We start from the raw sequence: 18,893 nt of genomic DNA, 5'->3' as shown, positions 1-18,893 counted from the left end.
TGAGGACTATCAGGCCTGGAGATTTGTCCTCCTTCAATCCCATTAATTTCCCCAAAACTATTTCTTTACTAATACTGATTTACTTCAGCTCCTCACTAAAACTTGTATTTCTCAGAACGTCCGGTACATTATTCATGTCTTCCCTAGTGAAGACAGAAGCAAAGTACAAATTTAGTTCCTCAGCCATTTCTTTGTTCTCTGTTATAAATTCCCCCGTTTCTGACTGGAGTCTTTAGCAACCTTTTTTCTTTAGATAGATATGGAAACTTTTACGATCAGTTTTTATATTCTCCTCTAGCGAACTTTCATGTTGTATTTTCTTATTCTTAATCAATCCCTTGGTCGGACTTTGTTGAATTTTAAACAGTTCCCAATCCTCAGGTCGATTGCTTTTTCTTGCTAATTTGTATGCCTCTTTTTTGAATCTGATACTATCTCTAATTCTTCTGTGAGCCTTGGTTTGGCCACAGTTTCCTGTCTACTCTTGCACCAAATATGAATGAACAACTTTAGGAGTTCACCTGTACATATAGAAAAAACAGGTTTTGATAAGATAGATAAAGAATAGCTGTTGCCATTAGGAATTCTGGCTTCGGGTGACTGTGCGGAGTTTTCACATTCTCTCTATGTCTGAAATGAAAATGAAAGTGAAAATGACTTATTGTCACAAGTAGGCTTCAAATGAAGTTACTGTGAAAAGCCCCTAGCCGCCACATTCCAGTGCCTGTTCGGGGAGGCTGGTATGGGAATTGAACCGTGCTGCTGGCCAGCGTGGTATGTTTTAAGAGTCAGTTCTTTAGCCCTGTGCTAAGCTCTGGTTCCTTCTACAGTCCAAAGATTTGCAGGTTAGGTGGATTGGCCATGATTAATTGCCTCTTGGCTAGGTGGCGTTACGTGATCGGGTGGGGAGTAGGTCCAGGTAGGGTGCTCTTTCAAAGGTGTAGACTCGATGGTCCGAATGGCCTCCTTCTGCATTGTAGGGAATCTATGGTTCTATGAAAAGCTGATTGCACAAGGAAGGGAGGCGGGGGCACAGCTTTAAGGTTTTGGGCGGAGAGGGAATGTGAGGATGAGCTGTTTACACAGCGAGTGGTAATGACCTGGAACTCGCTGCCCACGATGGAGAGTGGGTGAAAGTGGAGATGGTGAATGATTTTAAAAGGAAAATTGGGCAAACGTTTGAGGGAAATTAACTTGTAGAGATACCGGGATAGAGCAGGGGTCATGGAACTGACTGGATTGGTCCACACAGAGAGATAGCCTGGACTGGATGTGCTGAATGGCTTCTTCCGGTGCTGGAATGACTCGATGACACTAAAGTGATTCTAACCAGGACAAGTGACTGGTTTCATTGCAACTTAACCCAACACCACACGGTATTTGGCTGCACTGACAGACAAGATTGTTACTGCACAAAGCTTTAAACAGACTGAGGACTTCCTTAAACTGTCCGTCTCTCCCAGACACAAATCCCAGCGACAGTGATAACGACAACTACAATGAATATCACAGCTCGTATTCCCAGGATCAGGATCACGTCCAGATTCTCTCCTCCACTGTCTGAAAAATACACAGAAAGAAATCATCATTTACTCTCTGCTTTCAATCTCTCACTCTGGCTGAACAATCCAACTGAATATCACTGCGACATTTGCTGTAATATTGATCCATCCACTGGGATTAAATGGATCCTGAATGTTTTCAGTGTGAACACTCTAAGAGTGGACAATCTGAACTTTCACCTGAGTGTGAAACATTAGTGAGAATTGATCATTTTCCTGTTTGACTCCCAATCCAATGTTTCTCTCCATTGCTGTGAGCAGGATCGTGTTGTAGAAAAATCCGGAATTGTTTAACGCAGGCTGGATATCCACCTCCAATGCATGTGCAAATCATCAGGATCGTGACGGACCTCTGTGGAATTCACTCCCACAGGGATTGGAGAGAATATGGGACTCTCTCCCACAGGGAGTGGGGATAATGTGGAATTCAGTCCCACAGGGAGTGGGGAGAATATAGAATTCACTCCATAGGGAGTGGGGAGAATGTGAGACTCGCTTCCACAGGGAGTGAGGATAATGTGGAACTCACTCCCACAGGGAGTGGGGAGAATGTGGGACTCGCTCCCACAGTGATTGGGGAGAATCTGAGACTCGCTCCCACAGGGAGTGGGGAGAATGTGGGACTCACTCCCAAAAGAGGGGGGAGAGTGTGGGATTCGCTCCCACAGGGAGTGGGAAGAATGTGGGACTCGTTCCCACAGGCGGTGGAGCTAATGTGGGACTTGCTCCCATGGGAGTTGGGGAGAATGTGGGATCACTCCCATGGGGAGTGGGGTAAATGTTGAACTCGCTCTCACAGGGAGTGCGAGAATGTGCGACTTGCTCCCACAGGGAGTGGCTGAGGTGAATAGTGTTAATGCATTTAAGGGGGAAGCTGGATAAACACGAGGTAGAGATAAATGGAAGGAAATGGTGATGGGGGAAAATGAAGAGCGGGGGTGGGAAGAGGCTTCTGTGGAACAGAATTGCCGGCATGGAGAAGTTGGGCCAAGTGGCCTGTTTTGGTTCTGAAAATACTGTTTAATTCATGGATGCAACACCATGGCCAATAAGAAAGGGAATAATGTAGAAATCTTCTGTCCAACATCCCCAGGCAATCATAAACCACTGCAGGAAATCATACAGTCCGTGTATTGTCTGTTAATCCACTACACATCTTTATGATGCGACCCAGGGGAGATTTACTCGAATGGTACGATGGATAAGTGAGTTTCTCAGTAGGAAAAGGTGCTGTACATGTTGGTTACAGTTTGATAGGTCTGAAGAAGTCTTTGTAGTTATCCATAGATTAACTGTAAATCTTTACTGAGTCTTAGAACTATTTACAAATGTACAGTAAATGGTGACAGCCAGGAATTATCTCCATGCTTACTGGTACACACGTCTCCATTCAACAAGAAGTTCACCCTGGCTGTTGGTCTCGTGCTCGCTCACATCACTGTGTGGGCGGTGCCATCATCAGTCCAGTATTAACCCTTTCTGTGCCAGGTCCAACTGGGCCATTGGATATAATAGAAAAAGTGGACATTGGAGCAGTGAGAGCACAATGTAATCATAGAACCCCTGCAGTGCAGAAGGAGGCCATTTGGCCCTTCGAGTCTGCCTCTGAAAGAGCACCCTACTCAGAGTCAGGTCCCCACTCTATACCCGTAACCCAGCAGTTCCACCTAACCTTTTGAAAACTAAGGGGCAGGAGCAATTGATCATGGACAATCCACCCAACTTGCACATCTTTGGATTGTGGGAGGAAAACAGAGCACTCGGCGGAAATCCATGCAGACACGGAGAGAAGATGCAAACTCCACACAGTTAGCCAAGGCAAGAATTGAACCCTGGTCCCTGGTGTTTTGAGGTTCCAGTGATGCCTGTGTAAGCTTTGAACAAACAGAAATCCCCTCCCTAAATCTCTCCATCTCTCAGTTGAAGACACAACTAAAACTTTGACACCAAGCCACACAAGGCGGAAGAGAAGGAAGTCAAATATCCCATATGCAGATGATCTCATCTGCATCACATTGATGTTCATGGGATCTTGCTGTGCACAATCTAGACCATTCCAACTATTGTAGAAAGTATCATGACCATACTTACCTTGCACAATCAGTCTGAGGGTTCGCTCCGATGAAACAGATGGATATCTCACTCTACACGTAAGGTTTTGTCCGTGGTGTTTGAGTGATGGGATCAGGGTCAGAACAGAAGTATAGGTCAGAGTGACGCCATGCTGAGTTACTGTGTTTGAGACTGATCCAGGTACGTCAGTGGGAGTGTCCCAGGTTAAGACAGGTGCTGTTCCGTTGCATGTTGTGTTGAAGGTGCAGCTTATGTCCACACGCTTTCCTGCAATAATTTCAGCCGGGAATATCCTGGGTTTATCTGTGAAATCTGACACACAGAGAATGATACTTTCAGATAAATATAACGTGAAGCATCAGTTCAAATAGAAATCACAGTCCCACCAGAGAAAGCCCTTTTACAAGGATGGTATCAGAACAATGATCTGAGAATGTTATAGAATCAAAAAATTTCTACCGTGCAGAAGGAGGCTATTCGGCCCTACGAGTCTGCACTGATCCTCTGAAAGAGTACCTTACCTCGGCCCAGTCCCCCTCTCTATCCCTGTAAGTACATAACCCCACCTAACCTGCACATCTTTGTCGGAGGGAACTGGAGCACCAGGAGGAAACCCACTCAAACACGAGGAGAACGTTCAAACTCCACACAGTCACCCACGGCCAAAATTGAACCCGGGCCGTGAGTGCTGTGAGGCAGCCGTGCTGACCACTGTGCCGTCCTACCAGAAGAGAAGAAATAAACAAGTAATGGTGATAATAGAACTACGGTCTGATAATCTAATTATTCCCCTTAATGCTGTCTCACTCTCCACCCGCACACACAGAAGACAGACACACAGTGGAGAAAGGATCAAACTAATGGGGATTGAGAGGGATGTGAGATAGATATCTTCACTACTGAGGATGTAGTCTTTGTAGTCAGCTATCTAGTGACGTTATGTGTTAAAAAGCACCAGTTGGTTTGGACCTTCTGGTGTGCCCCTTCAATCAAACCTCACGGGCCGTAGGAATTATTTTGGGGAGTCACTTTCACATGTAGCAATTTGGGTTTAACTGGCTGTGGTGCAGAGATAAACCTTTCTTCAGGTCCTTAGAGAGGTCATCAGGAATGTGAGAGAGAGAGAGAACTATGGCTCTCCAGCCTCTCAAATCAGAAGGGAAACTTAAAACCTCCCAAGATGGAGCCTGCTGTATTTTCCACAACCTTCTGTGACCAACATCAATCAGCACAGAGAATTAGAGAAGTCCCGAGAATATGAGCAGTTGATTGGCTGCCAGCCAAGTCCATCAAATCGAGTCATCAGTGGACCATGCCTGATAACACATTGTCCGGGAGGTGTTTTTGGACGAGTTGAAATAGCACATTATACTGAGGTGTCCCTGTTTAAAAGCAAAGGCTGCAGTATTACAGAAGCCAGCAGAACAGAACATAAAGAAATTACACAAGGGAAGCAAGATTTAAACATGGGAATCCTTACACTACTTTCAGGCATTGGCATTTCTGACTCTCAGTTTGATACACTTTCACTCCGAGACCCTTGAATTGACAATACTGCGTGAGAGTGGAGGAGCAGATCAGATCTTGGAGTGCACTGGCTCATTATTGACTCAGGACCAACTTTTAAACAGGATTAGGGAGATTGATGGGCGTGGATAACCTGATAACAGTGATGCACACAGTAATACATTTCATCATTACTATTAAAGAGAGTATTAGAGAGGTTGATTTAGGATGAACTGGAATCTATCACCAGGTTATTGATAATCAGACACTGTTATAAGCTGTGTTTTGTGTTAATGTGTAATGTCACAGTGTGTGTTATTTTCTGCTGAGTGCTTTACGTGAATTTTTGAATAATTATAACACGGCACTTACTGGAAACCCGAAGCCAGGTGGAAGGGTAATATTTATGGCTTGGACCATTGTCAAATTCTACTCTGAAATGATAACTCCCTTCATCTCCCCGTCTGATATTGTTTATAATCAGGAAACAGTTGCCATCCATCAGGTGATTTTGATTCTTGGAGTGAAAATACATTTCCCATACTCCCACTTGCATGTAACTCGTCCAGATTCCGACTCGCGGTTGCTTTGCCAGACATGATGGATAGCTGTAATGACACGGAATCTGTACACACGAACCTTCCTGCGCTGTCACCTGTTGTGGAGTGCGGCTTTTCCACTCCTGTGACAGTCCAACTGGGGAGAGAGATATCAACATTTAACACTGGATGGTTTGTAGATACATAAGACTCAAAAGTTACAGATGAGACTGAATTGGGAGCGAGTCAATACAGAAGAAAACTGCAATAAACTAAAGGAAGATGTTAATAAACGTACAGAATGAACAGGTAAGTGACTAATTGACTTCCGGTGGTGGGGATGTGCTGAGCAGTCTCAGGAAAGGCGACTTCTGACCACGGGCGAACTAGGAGACGGGATCTGTGCTGACATGTACGGCCAACTAATGGAAGAGATACTCCCTTCCCCACCCAGCCTCGGAAGAGACAAGGACGAATGGGCGGAAGAGCTAGGCAGGGAGTTATGGGGAGAACTGTGGAACAAAGAAGCAAAAGGGCAAACTTCTCCTCCCCATGTGCATGGCTGAGCCTAACACAACCAAAGATGGCATACAGGGCACACCTAATCAGTGGGCTTCTGGAGGTGGAGCACAAGTGTGAACATTCGATGATATGCATCAGCAATCTTGTGTATAGTAATGTACATGACCTCTGACCACCAGGTGGCAGTGTATACCTGCCATGTGACTCTGTGCCTTGGGGAGTTGGGAGTATGTCGTGCTGGTGGTTAGACGTATTTTGCAGTAGCTCTAGAATAGTTAGTTAGGGTTAGTAGTTTGCTATATATTTATTTCAGTTATCTTCACCACGCAGCTGTTTTATAATAAATTATTTTAGGTAGTCCAGAACTACATGTTCTCTAGTGCATCATTCATATCGGTCAGTATACAGAACATGACAAACTGTGGCAGGGATGCCTGGCAAACCACACCCACGTGTTCTGGTCTTGTCGGGTACCGGACGACCTTCTTTGAGACCATGTTCAGGGTTGTGGGGTGAAAGTGGAGCTGTGCCCTCTAGTGGCAATCTTCGGGGGTTTCAGAACAGCCAGAGCTCTTCATGGGGAGAGGGGATGATGCCCTAGCCTATGCCTCCCTGAACGCCCGCCAGTTCAGCTGGCAATCGGCTGCGCTACCCAGGGCTGCAGACTGGCTATCCTATCTGGCAGAATTTCTCAAACTGGAGGAAATAAAATATGCCATTAGGGGACATCAACCCAGAGAGGGTTGAATTAAATAGTATAGAAACATTTACCAGAAACATTAAGCCGGGTTACAGGATAGTTTCTGTAAGCAATCCTGTCATCAGGTCCTATTCTGAAATAATAAGGTCCTGAATCTTCCTGTGTGACGTTAGTTATAATCAGCGAACAGTCGCCATCTTTCAGGTTTCCAGACAGCCGGGTCCGATGGCGGAAACGTGGCACCACGTGATTGTCATCCTTGGAGTGAAAGACAGTAGTTGACGTCGCCCCTCTTTCATTATTGAACCAGACTCCAACTTGAGATTGGTTTGCCAGATGTGATGGATAGCTGTAATGACATGGAATCTGTACACACAAACCTTCCTGCGCTGTCACCTCTCGTGGAGGGTGGCCTTTCCACTCTTGTGACAGTCCAACTGAGGAGAGAAAAATATCAATATTTAACACTGGATGGTTTGTAGATCCACTAGACTCAATATCCACCCCCTCTGTCTCTGGTACCCAGTGGCAGAGCGGGTGGACCATCGACAGGCCACAAAAGGAGCTCCCCAAGGTTTCACAGTAGATGGAAGAGAATTCTGGACACAGGAGTGGACAAGTTTATTCCACATTGGCTCAATGTCCTCAGGACCCTGGGGAGTGAAGCCAGTCATCCACCAAACACAGAGTCTACAAGGCACACAGGATAACTGAGTAAATGTCTCACCTTTCTACACTGCTCGCTGAGCTATCTGTTTAACTTTCAGTTGTTTAACTTGCCTATTGTGGTCACTCTGATGGCGAAACTGGGCAGGAAGTGTGGGGACTGCACTCTCTCTGTCTATTCTAACTGTTGTTGCACCATCAGCCTCCCTCTCTGGGTTCCTCCCTGGTCTGATGGACGGCCTGGACCTCAGGAAATGGAGCGGGGTGCTGCACATGGGCCACCACCTCGAGTTTCTCTCCTGTTATTTCTGTCCAGATTGGCCTTAAGTGATGATTATTCGTTTCTTGCCACGCTACGGCAGGATCCTGATTTCACCAACAGGGGTAGGCCGGTTAGATCGCAAATCGATCAGTTGGCGTGGTTCTCGATTTTGGCCTTCCCTGCGATCTAAAGGCCTCGCCATGCTCTCGCTTAAGCGCCACATGCCCATTAAATCCTGCCCCTTATCCCTGTAACCTGCTCCAGCCCGGAATGCTGCCACCCCGAACCATCCCTAAAATCTGTAACCTCCTGCAGTTCCTAGAACTCTTTTTCTGAACTCCACCAGCCATTTCTCTTTCTCTGTGTCCTTGTCCAGTCCCTTTGAACATCCCTGATCTCTACGCTCCAGCCTTTCGATCACCTTCCTCAATTCCATCGCTCCACCACTGGCAGCTGTGCCTTCAGCTGCCTGGACCCTAAGCTCTGGAATTCCCTCCCTGAACCTCAGATCTGGAGGAGCTCAGAGAATCTCATTTTATTGAGAAATCACCATTACCACAGGGGCCAAGATTTACAGGCGTCGCTGGTCTTTTGATCAGATGACGGACAGCATGTGCCACAGGAGTCTCCACCTCAACAAGGAACTGTGTGGCACCTGTGCCATGACCTCATGGACTTGGCACCATGTGGAGGAGGAGGATACCCGGTCCTGGTGGCCATCAAGGTCACCGCGGCCCTGAACTGCTACACCTCAGGATCATTCCTGGGCTCGAGCAGGGAATTGTACAGCATCTCACATGCTGCAGCCCATAAGTGAAGTCCGTGAAGTCACAGATGCCCTGTTTGCCCGGGCGGCAAACTATATAAACTTTGATATGGACCAGGCCCAACAAGATGCTTGGGCAGTAGGATTCTCTGCCATAGACAGGATGCCCTTGGTCCAGGGGCTAATAGATGGCACGCATGTAGCCTTGCGTCACTGAGCCATCTGGGCATGCCCGATGTCAACAGGAATGGGTTCCAGTACCTGACAACTTAATCCAAGGACAGTTGGACATCCTCAGCCTCTTTGAGGACCACACCAGGGCAGCTGTTTGGCTTTTGGGGATAAGGGTTATCTGCTGAGGACCTAGCGAATGATGCCAGTACGGAGACCAGTGACCGCAGGACCAGTCGGTAGATGAAGAACAGGCGACAGCAGCGAGAGTCCGACAAATCCGGAGGGACAGGGAGGACTTCACCCTTACCTGCTTCACATAGGATGCGGTCTCGTCCATCATTCACCCCCCTCCCCACCAGCCCGTCTTCCCACCCCCCTCCGCCACATCCTTCAGCCTTCCCCCTTCTCTCCCTCTTCCGTCCCACCCTCACAGGGTCTGTGTAACTGCACTCCAGGGTGATGGGAGTGTGTCAGCACTGTCAGCGGGTCACTGTCGAGGGTAAGTGGGGTGGCGGTGATGATAACCCGCAGCGAGTTGGGCGCTGGTGCTGCTCAATCTATGCCACAGTCTGACCCCTGCCTGTCTGCTGAGTGCTCGCTCACACCCGTCATCAGCACATTGTGTGCCAGGGGTGGGGTTGAGGGGGTGGGTATGAGGGGGGGCTCTGGGGGGACAAGTTGGGGGAAGAGGCATCCATGACCTGGGAGTTGGGGCATGGGATTAATGCACGGCCCGCATTGCAGAAATAAGTGCCAGAGGCGTCATATTGACCGAGGTCACCTTTTAAAAATTCGATACAAACGTGTTCCCAAATACCCCAATCCCTTGATGGTGCAGCCCCATTCTGCCAAACACCCACCCCAACCTCTTCCCCTCCCCAAAGCACTCTTGCCCCGTTACCTCCTACCTCCTTCCCCACAGTGCCCACTCCGTGATCCTTAACCAGCTTACCCTTCCATGCTCTACTGTTACATCTGGGTGTGTCCCCAGAATGCACATCAGAGGTGGAGGCACATCAGAGGTGTTGCCTCCTATGTCCTGTGGCCGTCGATGCCCCTGGCAGGCATCCTCTGGTGGCCCTAGGACCGGAGGTCTCCGGGACACTTGCCGGCAGCGCTGGCCTTGCTGTGCGGCCCAGTTCCGGGTGCTGACTCTGAGTCTCACCATTGTCAGGGGAGGGTAGGTCGCAGAGACGCTTTTGGGCGCCATCAGCACTCTGGGTGGCTCGGGGTTGGCACCCAGTGCCTGCTTCTCCCAGTCAGTGCCCATAGGGCTCTGGGGTTCAACTCGGGGCAGCTGGACTGAGCCCTGGCTGCCCGGCGTCATCTGGCGCTGCCAGCCCTGGCGGCTCCCCATTGTCTGCAGCACAGTGACTGGGATATGTTCTGGAGCGCTCCAGCAATGCCCACCTGTGACTAGGACCAGCTCCGCAGCACCTGGCTATGTCCATCTGTGTTCCCTTCTAATGCCCGTCCTGCTTCCAGTTCCTGTGTACATGATTTGGGGGCAGCTTCTACAAAGTTACTGCAGCCTTTGGGATTTCTGGTTAAATTGTAGTCTTTGGACACTGATTATCCCCCCCCCCCCAACCTGCCCACCACCCCCTCCCCCAAGTCACCCTCCACCCCCTCCCCACCCCCCTGTGGCGCTAACAATTGCACACAAAGACTTGAATCGGTACAAGAGAGGCTTTATTACAGTGAGAAGCTATTCCTTCGGCTGCAGCTGTAGAATGGCATCTCAGGGAAACTGATGAATATTTATACTGCTCCCTGTGGGCGGAGCTAGCCGGCAGGGGCTTACTGGAAAACCTGTAATACAGCTACTGTCGTACATCCCCTAATGCAAGCACACACATATATACAGTGGTAGATCACCACATTCACCCCCTGTAAATAATGAGTCCGGCGGGGGTGACGTGAAACTATAATACATAAACGTGATCTACTTAAAGAGGGGGGGGGAAAAAGAACCAAGTGTCCATCGGGCAACCCGGTGCCCGTCACAGGTTGAGTCGGACCGGCGGTCGGACGCTCCGTTGTGAGCGACGCAGCAGTGGTGGCGACGTCTGCACAGGCGGTGTCGGCATCGACGGCGTAGGTGCTGACGGTGTTGGTGCTGGCGGTGTTGGTGCTGGCGGTGTTGGTGCTGGCGGTGTTGGTGCTGGCGGTGTTGGTGCTGGCGGTGTTGGTGCTGCCGGTGTTGGTGCTGGCGGTGTTGGTGCTGGCGGTGTTGGTGCTGGCGGTGTTGGTGCTGGCGGTGTTAGTGCTGGCGGTGTTGGTGCTGCCGGTGTTGGTGCTGGCGGTGTTGGTGCTGGCGGTGTTGGTGCTGGCGGTGTTGGTGCTGGCGGTGTTAGTGCTGGCGGTGTTGGTGCTGGCGGTGTTGGTGCTGGCGGTGTTGGTGCTGGCGGTGTTGGTGCTGGCGGTGTTGGTGCTGGCGGTGTTGGTGCTGGCGGTGTTGGTGCTGGCGGTGTTGGTGCTGGCGGTGTTAGTGCTGGCGGTGTTGGTGCTGGCGGTGTTAGTGCTGGCGGTGTTGGTGCTGGCGGTGTTGGTGCTGGCGGTGTTGGTGCTGGCGGTGTTGGTGCTGCCGGTGTTGGTGCTGGCGGTGTTGGTGCTGGCCAGTGGCTGGATGACTCCGGGAGCGAGCTGAAATCTTCCATGTCCTCTAGTGTGGGCAGGGGAACGAGGGATGGACCTGGTGGGGCTGAAGTCGGGGGCGCTGGGGAAAAGGAGGGTGGCGCGTGGGTAGGGAGGAGTGTGGGCATGGGATCAGCACCCGAGGGAGCCAGGTCCCTGAACGAGACTGTATCCTGGCGGCCGTCGGGGAACTCCACGTAGGCATATTGGGGGTTCGCGTGGAGCAGGCGTACCTTGTCCACCAGAGGGTCTGTCTTGTGGAGTCTGACATGCCTACGAAGAAGGACCGGCCCTGGATCGAGAGCCAGGTCAGGAGCGACACCCCAGATGTAGACTTCCTAGGGAAGGCAAAAACACGTTTATGGCGTCTGTTGTTAGTTGCGGTGCACAGCAGTGACCGAATGGAATGGAGCACGTCAGGGAGGACCTGCTGCCAGCGAGCGGCTGGGAGGTTCCTGGACAGTAGGGCCAGCTGGACGGCCCTCCATACTGTCCCGTTCTCTCTCTCTACCTGCCCTTTACCCGGGGGTTGTAGCTGGTCATCCTGCTGGAGGCGATACCCCTGCTGAGCAGGAACTGACGCAGCTCATCACTCATGAACGAGGATCCCCTGTCACTGTGGATATAGTCGAGGAAACCGAACAGAGCGAATATGGAATCAAGGGCCTTGATGACGGTGGAAGACATCATATCCGGGCATGGGATGGCGAAGGGGAACCTAGAGAATTCATCGACCACACTAAGGATGTAGGTGTTGCGGTCGGTGGAGGGGAAGGGCCCTTTGAAATCCACGCTGAGGCGTTCAAAGGGGCGGGACGCTTTCACCAGGCGCGCGCGGTCTGGCCGGTAGAAGTGCGGCTTGCACTCCACACAGACCTGGCAGTCTCTGGTGACTGTCCGTATTTCCTCGACGGAGTAGGGCAGATTGTAGGCTTTGACCAGATGGTACAACCGAGTGACCCCCGGATGGCAAAGGCTCTCGTGCAAGGCACGGATCTGGTCTGCTTGTGTGCTGGCACATGTACCTCGGGGGAGGGCGTCTGGGGGCTTGTTGAGCTTGCCGGGGCGATACAAGATCTCGTAGTTATAGGTGGAGAGCTCGATTCTCCACCGCAAGATTTTGTCATTTTTGATCTTGCCCCGCTGCGTGTTGTTAAACATGAAGGCTACCGACCGTTGGTCAGTGAGGAGAGTGAATCTCCTGCCGGCCAGGTAATGCCTCCAGTGCCGCACCGCTTCAATGATTGCCTGGGCCTCCTTTTCAACAGAGGAATGTCGGATTTCGGAGGCATGGAGGGTGCGGGAAAAGAATGCCACGGGTCTGCCTGCCTGGTTTAGAGTGGCGGCAACTGAAGCGTCGCTCTCTACTTGGAAGGGCAGTGTCTCGTCTACTGCGTGCATCCCGGCCTTGGCTATGTCTGAGCGAATACGGCCGTGAGGGGAAATTGTGTGGACTGGATCAGTGGGGTGACCTTGTCCGCGTATTGTGGGACCCACTGGGCGTAGTAGGAGAAGAACCCCAGGCAGTGTTTGAGGGCCTTGGGGCAGTGGGGGAGGGGGAGCTCCACGAGGGGGCGCATGCGGTCGGGGTCGGGCCCCAGTAGTCTGTTTTGGACTACATAGCCGAGGATGGCTAAGCGGTCTGTGCGGAACACGCATTTCTCCTTGTTATATGTGAGGTTGAGGAGAGATGCGGTGTGGAGAAATTTTGCAAGGTTGGTGTCATGGTCCTGCTGGTCGTGGCCGCAGATGGTGACATTGTCTAAGTACGGAAACGTGGCCCGCAGTCCGTACCGGTCAACCATTCGGTCCATTTCTCGCTGAAATACCGAGACCCCGTTAGTGACACCGAAGGGAACCCTAAGAAATTGATACAGTCGACCATCTGCCTCGAAGGCAGTGTAGGGACGGTCCAATTTACGGATGGGGAGCTGGTGGTAGGCGGATTTCAGGTCAATTGTTGACAAGACCCGGTACTGTGCAATCTGATTGACCATATCAGATATGCGAGGGAGGGGGTACGCGTCGAGCTGCGTGTACCAGTTGATGGTCTGGCTGTAGTCCACGACCATCCTGTGTTTCTCCCCAGTTTTAACCACCACCACCTGGGCTCTCCAGGGACTGTTGCTGGCCTCGATAATACCCTCCCGTAGCAACAGCTGGACTTCGGACCTGATGAAGGACTTGTCCTGGGTGCTGTACCGTCTTCTCCTGGTGGCGACGGGCTTGCAATCTGCAGTCAGATTGGCAAAGAGGGAGGGAGGGTCAACCTTGAGGGTTGTGAGGCCGCAAACGGTGAGTGGGGGTAGGGGCCCACCGAATTTGAGGGTGAGGCTCTGGAGGTTACATTGGAAGTCCAGGCCCAGTAATAGTGTGGGACAGAGGTTGGGGAGAACGTACAGGCGGAAAACGGTTGAATTCAACGCCCTGTACGGTGAGTTTGACCAGACAGAAGCCCCGGATCAGGACAGAGTGGGATCTGGAGGCCAGGGAGATTCGCTGGTTGGCGGGATGGACCGCAAGGGAGCAGCGCCTTACTGTATCCGGATGGATGAAACTGTCCGTGCTCCCAGAGTCGATGAGGCAGGAGGTCGACTGGCCGTTGATAAGCACCATCGTAGAAGCGGTGGCCAGGTTGCGAGGACGGGATTGGTCGAGCGTCATGGAGGCGAGTAGCGGGCGATCGACCCGGGTCCAGTGGTCCAGTTCCGAGGGGAGGACAAAATGGCGGCGTCTGGAGTACCTGCGGGGAAGAAGATGGCGGCGCCCATGCAGCGCACGTTGCGGGGGCGGGGCAAGATGGCGGCGACCATGGAATGCACGTTGTGGGGGCGGGGCAAGATGGCGGAGACCATGGAGTGCACGTTGTGGGGGCGGGGCAAGATGGCGGCGACCATGGAACGCACATGGAGTCGGAGGATGAAGATGGCGGCGCCCATGGTGTGCACATGGCGGGGGCGGCGAAAGATGGCAGCGCCCACTGATCGCACGTGGAGTCGGGGAAGGAAGATGGCGGTGTCCACTGGTTCCACGTGGCCCCGGGAGTAGCGGACGGCAGGGCCCATTGCGCGATCGACTGAGGCGAGGGGGAGAGTTCGGGCGCGATAGCGGCAACTGCGTGGGCCTGACACACCGCTGCAAAATGGCCTTTCTTGCCACAGGATTTGCAGGTCGTGATGCGGGCTGGGCAGCGCTGGTGGGGGTGCTTGTGCTGACCACAGAAGTAGCAGCGGGGACCCCTAGGGTGCGCGGTGCAGCGAGCAGCGCAGGCATACTGCGCGGGAGTGGCCCCAGTCGGAGGGATCGGTTACGGGGTCCACGAGGGGTAGGATGGGTGGGCTGCGTTGTGGGCAGGGTAGGATTGCATATTACAGGAAGCAGCCGTCATTGAGAGCGCTAAAGTCTTTGTTGCCGCAAGATCGAGAGCGACCCCTTCCAGCAGTTGTTGCCGGATGGGGTCCGATGCAATACCCATTACAAATGCATCCCGCATGAGGAGATTCGAATGTTCCGTGGCCGAGACGGCCTGGCAGTCGCAGTCCCGTACTAGAGGGATAAGGGCCCGTCAGAAGTCCTCAATCGACTTACCCGGTTGCTGAACGCGAGTGGCGAGTACATGTCTCGCCAACAGAGTGTTTTTCGACTGGGCGTAATTCTCTTTGAGAAGTTCCATGGCCCGGGCGTAGTTAGGCGCGTCCTGAATTAGCGGGAACACGCTGGAGCTCAACCTTGAGTATAGGAGTTGTCCCTTCTGAGCCTCCGATGGTGTAGGGTCCGCTGAGGTGATGTAGGCCTCGAAAACAGCCAGCCAGTGGTTAAAGTCTTTCCTTGTTTGCGGCGACTGTGGATCCAGCTGCAGGCGATCAGGCTTAATTCTGATGTCCATGATGTTGGAAAATCTCACTGTAATAAATTGTGGCGCTAACAATTGCACACAAAGACTCGAATCGATACAAGAGAGGCTTTATTACAGTGAGATGCTATTCCTTCGGCTGCAGCTGTAGAATGGCATCTCAGGGAAACTGATGAATATTTATACTGCTTCCTGTGGGCAGAGCTAGCCGGCAGGGGCTTACCGGAAAACCTGTAATACAGGTACTGTCGTACATCCCCTAATGCAAGCACACACATATATACAGTGGTACATCACCACACACCCCACTCCCCTCACACCTAGACCCCCCAAACCCCCACACCCAGACCCCCTCACACCCACTCCCCCACCCACACCTCCCACATCCAGACCCCCCCACCCCCACACCCCTCCCACCCACGCAACCCCAACCACACCTCACCACCCCACCACCCCACACCCAGCACACCCCCCCAACCCTCCCACACCCCCATGCCACCCACCCCCACGTCCCCCACCCACCCCTCCCCCACCCCTCCAAACCCCCACACCCACCCTACCCCTGCACATCCCCCACGCCCCCCAAAGGTCAGTAATCTTCGAACTGTATGTGTTGGGGCTGTCGCACCAACCTAGAATTCTTAAATGAACCACCATCTGGTGACCGAAGGATGGAATTGCGCCAAGCTGAACTTCTCGTGTAAATCTATTTCCCAGAGGCTGCAACCACAGTAGTGAAGAATTATTTCAAACCTACCCCTTTAATCCCTGTTTTTTAATGCTCAGCAACCCTTACCTTGTGCTTGTCTTGTGTGTGTCTGGGCAGAGGGTGGGATGGGGTCCTGGGATTAGGTAGTCTAGTAGATGGTCATCATAGATCAATGAATTAGAGAACCAGGGGGCGGGATTCTGTCAGCCCGGGGCAGGGCTGGAGAATCCCGGCGACCGGCGTGAATCGCGCCACGCTACCCCGACACTGGCACGCGATTCTCCGCAGAGTGGTGTGGTTGGTGTGGCGCCAGTCTGGGGCCACTCTACGTGGCCAGCCTGCCGATTCTCGGCCCCTGATGGGGCGAGCTGCCGTTGTAAAAACCGCGGCATTGAAGGGTCCGGGGGCAGCCTGTGGGGTGGGAGGGGAGTGGGGGGAGAGGGGAGGAGGGGTCCGACCGCTGGGGGGGCCTCCGATGTGACCTGGCCCTCGATCGGGGCCCAACGATCGGCGGTCAGGCCCCTCTGGCTGGCGGCTTCCTTTCCTCCGCGCCAGCCCCTGCAGCCCTGCGCCATGTTGCGTTGGGGCCGGCGGGTTGAAGGAAGCCACTACGCATGCGCGTGTTGGCGCTGGCCCCACTGCACATGCGCGGATCCCGCGGCGGCCAGTTCCCGACAGGATCAACAGTTGGAGCGGCGTGAACCACTCCAGTGCCGCGCTGACCCCCTGTAGGGACCAGAATTGCTGATCCTGAGGCCGTGTTGACGCCGTCGAGAAAGGTGACGGTGTTTCCGACGGCATCAACACTTAGCCTCAGGATCACAGAATCCCACCCCTGTTGTTTTCTTATATGTTCATCTTGTCACTTTTTTAGTAATGAGCAGTTTATTAATGTTTTACTTATAAATCTGATATCTGTAACTTAATGGAGTAGTCAAGGGTTAAAGATCTTTGGAAATTCAAATTGTTAGGTCTGTGGGGCTCCTCCAATCAGCTATGGACCTGCTGGAGTGTCGCTGACATCCCCTTCTGAATGTCCCGGCTGCCACACCCTAATGTCTGCATCAGCGTGGGGTAACCTTGGTCCAGAGGCTCAGCAGCTGACTGGGATCCAGCTGGATCCTGGGATCCAGCAGACCTCCGACTGCTTTCTCACCCAGGTGTTCCTGATGTGCACCAGCAACTGTGTGGTGCTCACCAGAATGTGCCCCAGGAGTCTGTCCACTGCTGTCACCCACCGAGTTGTGTGTTTCCGCGCTGGGGGAGGGTGGGGGTGACAGCTGTGCCGCGAATAAGGTGGTGTCCTCAGAGCTCCCCTCTGAGGTAGGAGGTGGAAGGGACCAGCCCGGATGGATCGGCACCATCGGATGGTGATCCTGTGGGAGAATGGACATGTGATCAGTGGGGAGGGGTGAGTAATTCTGTGTGGCATTAACAACTCATGTGTAACAGGTCATCTCGGTAGGGGCTGGTGAAGCCTCACTTCTGCACCACACGTCAACCTCTACGTCAGTGACAGATCTGTCCTTGGCCACCCGGTGACCTCCAGGGCCTGTTCCTCGTCGGGGGTGAGGACACTGATGTCTGGCACCCCGCCGCACATCTGGGCCCTCTCCCATCTGTTATATTCCAACTTCTCTTGCGGGGACACAGACTGCACGTGTTGTTCAGCGCAGATGTGGGTGGGGGTTTTGGGTGGGGGGGAGATGGGGAGTGGGATGGATAGGGTTATATGGGGAAGGGGGAGAAGGGGAGTGGACAGTATGGGGATTGGGTGTATGGGGGTGGGCGGCGTGGAGGGCACTGCTGTAGATGGGTGGGCTGGGGCATGGAACTTTGGGCATGGACAGTGCCAGGCAGATTCTCAGGAGGGAGTGGTTTTGAGGTCCGATGCCAACCCACCCGTGTGGCCCAGTGCAGGTCGTTGATCTTCTTATGGCACTGGGCCCTGGTCCTCCTGGTCACACTCCTCGAGCTGACAGCTGCTACCACTTCCCAGGCAGCACTGGCTGCCCAGTGGCTGACCCTCTGAGACCCTCAGGGGAACCGGGAATTCAGTCTGGCCTTTACCACGTCCAACAATCTGCCCACATCGGCATCCCTGAATCATAGAGTTGGTCTCCTCGATGGTATGGCTGTGAGCTGAGTGAGGTTGGCTGTGCAGGGGCGGTTTAACTGCTGCTGTCCCTTGTTAGCAGGGGGCTGGAGAGCGCGGTCCCGGCAAATCAACCGGCGGGACCATCATTTGCGGCGTGAAGCCCATGGGGCCTCTTTAAGTGGATCAATAATGTTTTATAGCAATGACGGCCTCGCCAGTCCGAGCATCGGGAAGCTTGCTGCAGTTCCTGCTCTCTAGCACACTTAGAAACGTTTTGGTTAAATTGCGCCAACAAATAAATGTGAGGTCAGGGAGAGATTTCGACACCATGACCTGAATGTTAAATATTCGGCATTGCCAATGAGCCAATGGGACTTGGTGTGAGTTTATTTACTGGGTCACTGCTGAATTGGTTCCCAATCAGAGCTCATTATGAATGATATTTTACAAAGACAATTAACCACAAATCTGTCTGAGCTGACAATATTACCTTGGAGAAGTGACAGGAGGAAGTAAGATTTCCCGATCATTGTCCAATCTCTGATATTTCAGCAGCTTCTCACTCTCAGGCTCTGAAAGAGAAAGGAGTTAATGAGACCTCGCCTCTTGTCCGACAGCTCTCGAGTGATCAATGTCTTCACAGAATAATTTGAGCAGGTAAGATGATAGGTGCTTTGCAGAGAATTAATGGCTTTAAGAAAGAAAGTCTTACACCACCTTGGGACATCTGAAAGCCCATGGGGCTGGATTCTTTGCTGGCGGGTTTCTCCATTGCGTCGGCAACGCGCCCATGCCTGGGGATTTCCCCACGGCATGGGGTTGCCTA

General features: G+C 52.5%; 1 protein-coding gene across 1 annotated transcript; it reads right to left on the bottom strand.

The window, feature by feature from the left end:
• Positions 1-1,441: 1,441 nt before the first annotated feature.
• On the bottom strand, positions 1,442-18,597 carry LOC119974258 (sialic acid-binding Ig-like lectin 13). Its single transcript, XM_038813028.1, has 4 exons — positions 18,558-18,597; positions 6,974-7,339; positions 3,654-3,947; positions 1,442-1,560 (listed from the first exon to the last, which is right to left on the bottom strand). Exons 1-4 carry the CDS (start codon positions 18,595-18,597, stop codon positions 1,442-1,444), a joined length of 819 nt encoding a protein of 272 aa, XP_038668956.1.
• Positions 18,598-18,893: the final 296 nt, after the last annotated feature.

The sequence above is a fragment of the Scyliorhinus canicula genome, chromosome 12, assembly GCF_902713615.1.
Source record: "Scyliorhinus canicula chromosome 12, sScyCan1.1, whole genome shotgun sequence".
Classification (NCBI taxonomy): domain Eukaryota; kingdom Metazoa; phylum Chordata; class Chondrichthyes; order Carcharhiniformes; family Scyliorhinidae; genus Scyliorhinus; species Scyliorhinus canicula.
The sequence above is the reverse complement of the archived record's forward strand: the minus strand, read 5'-3'. Positions and strand labels throughout refer to the sequence as shown.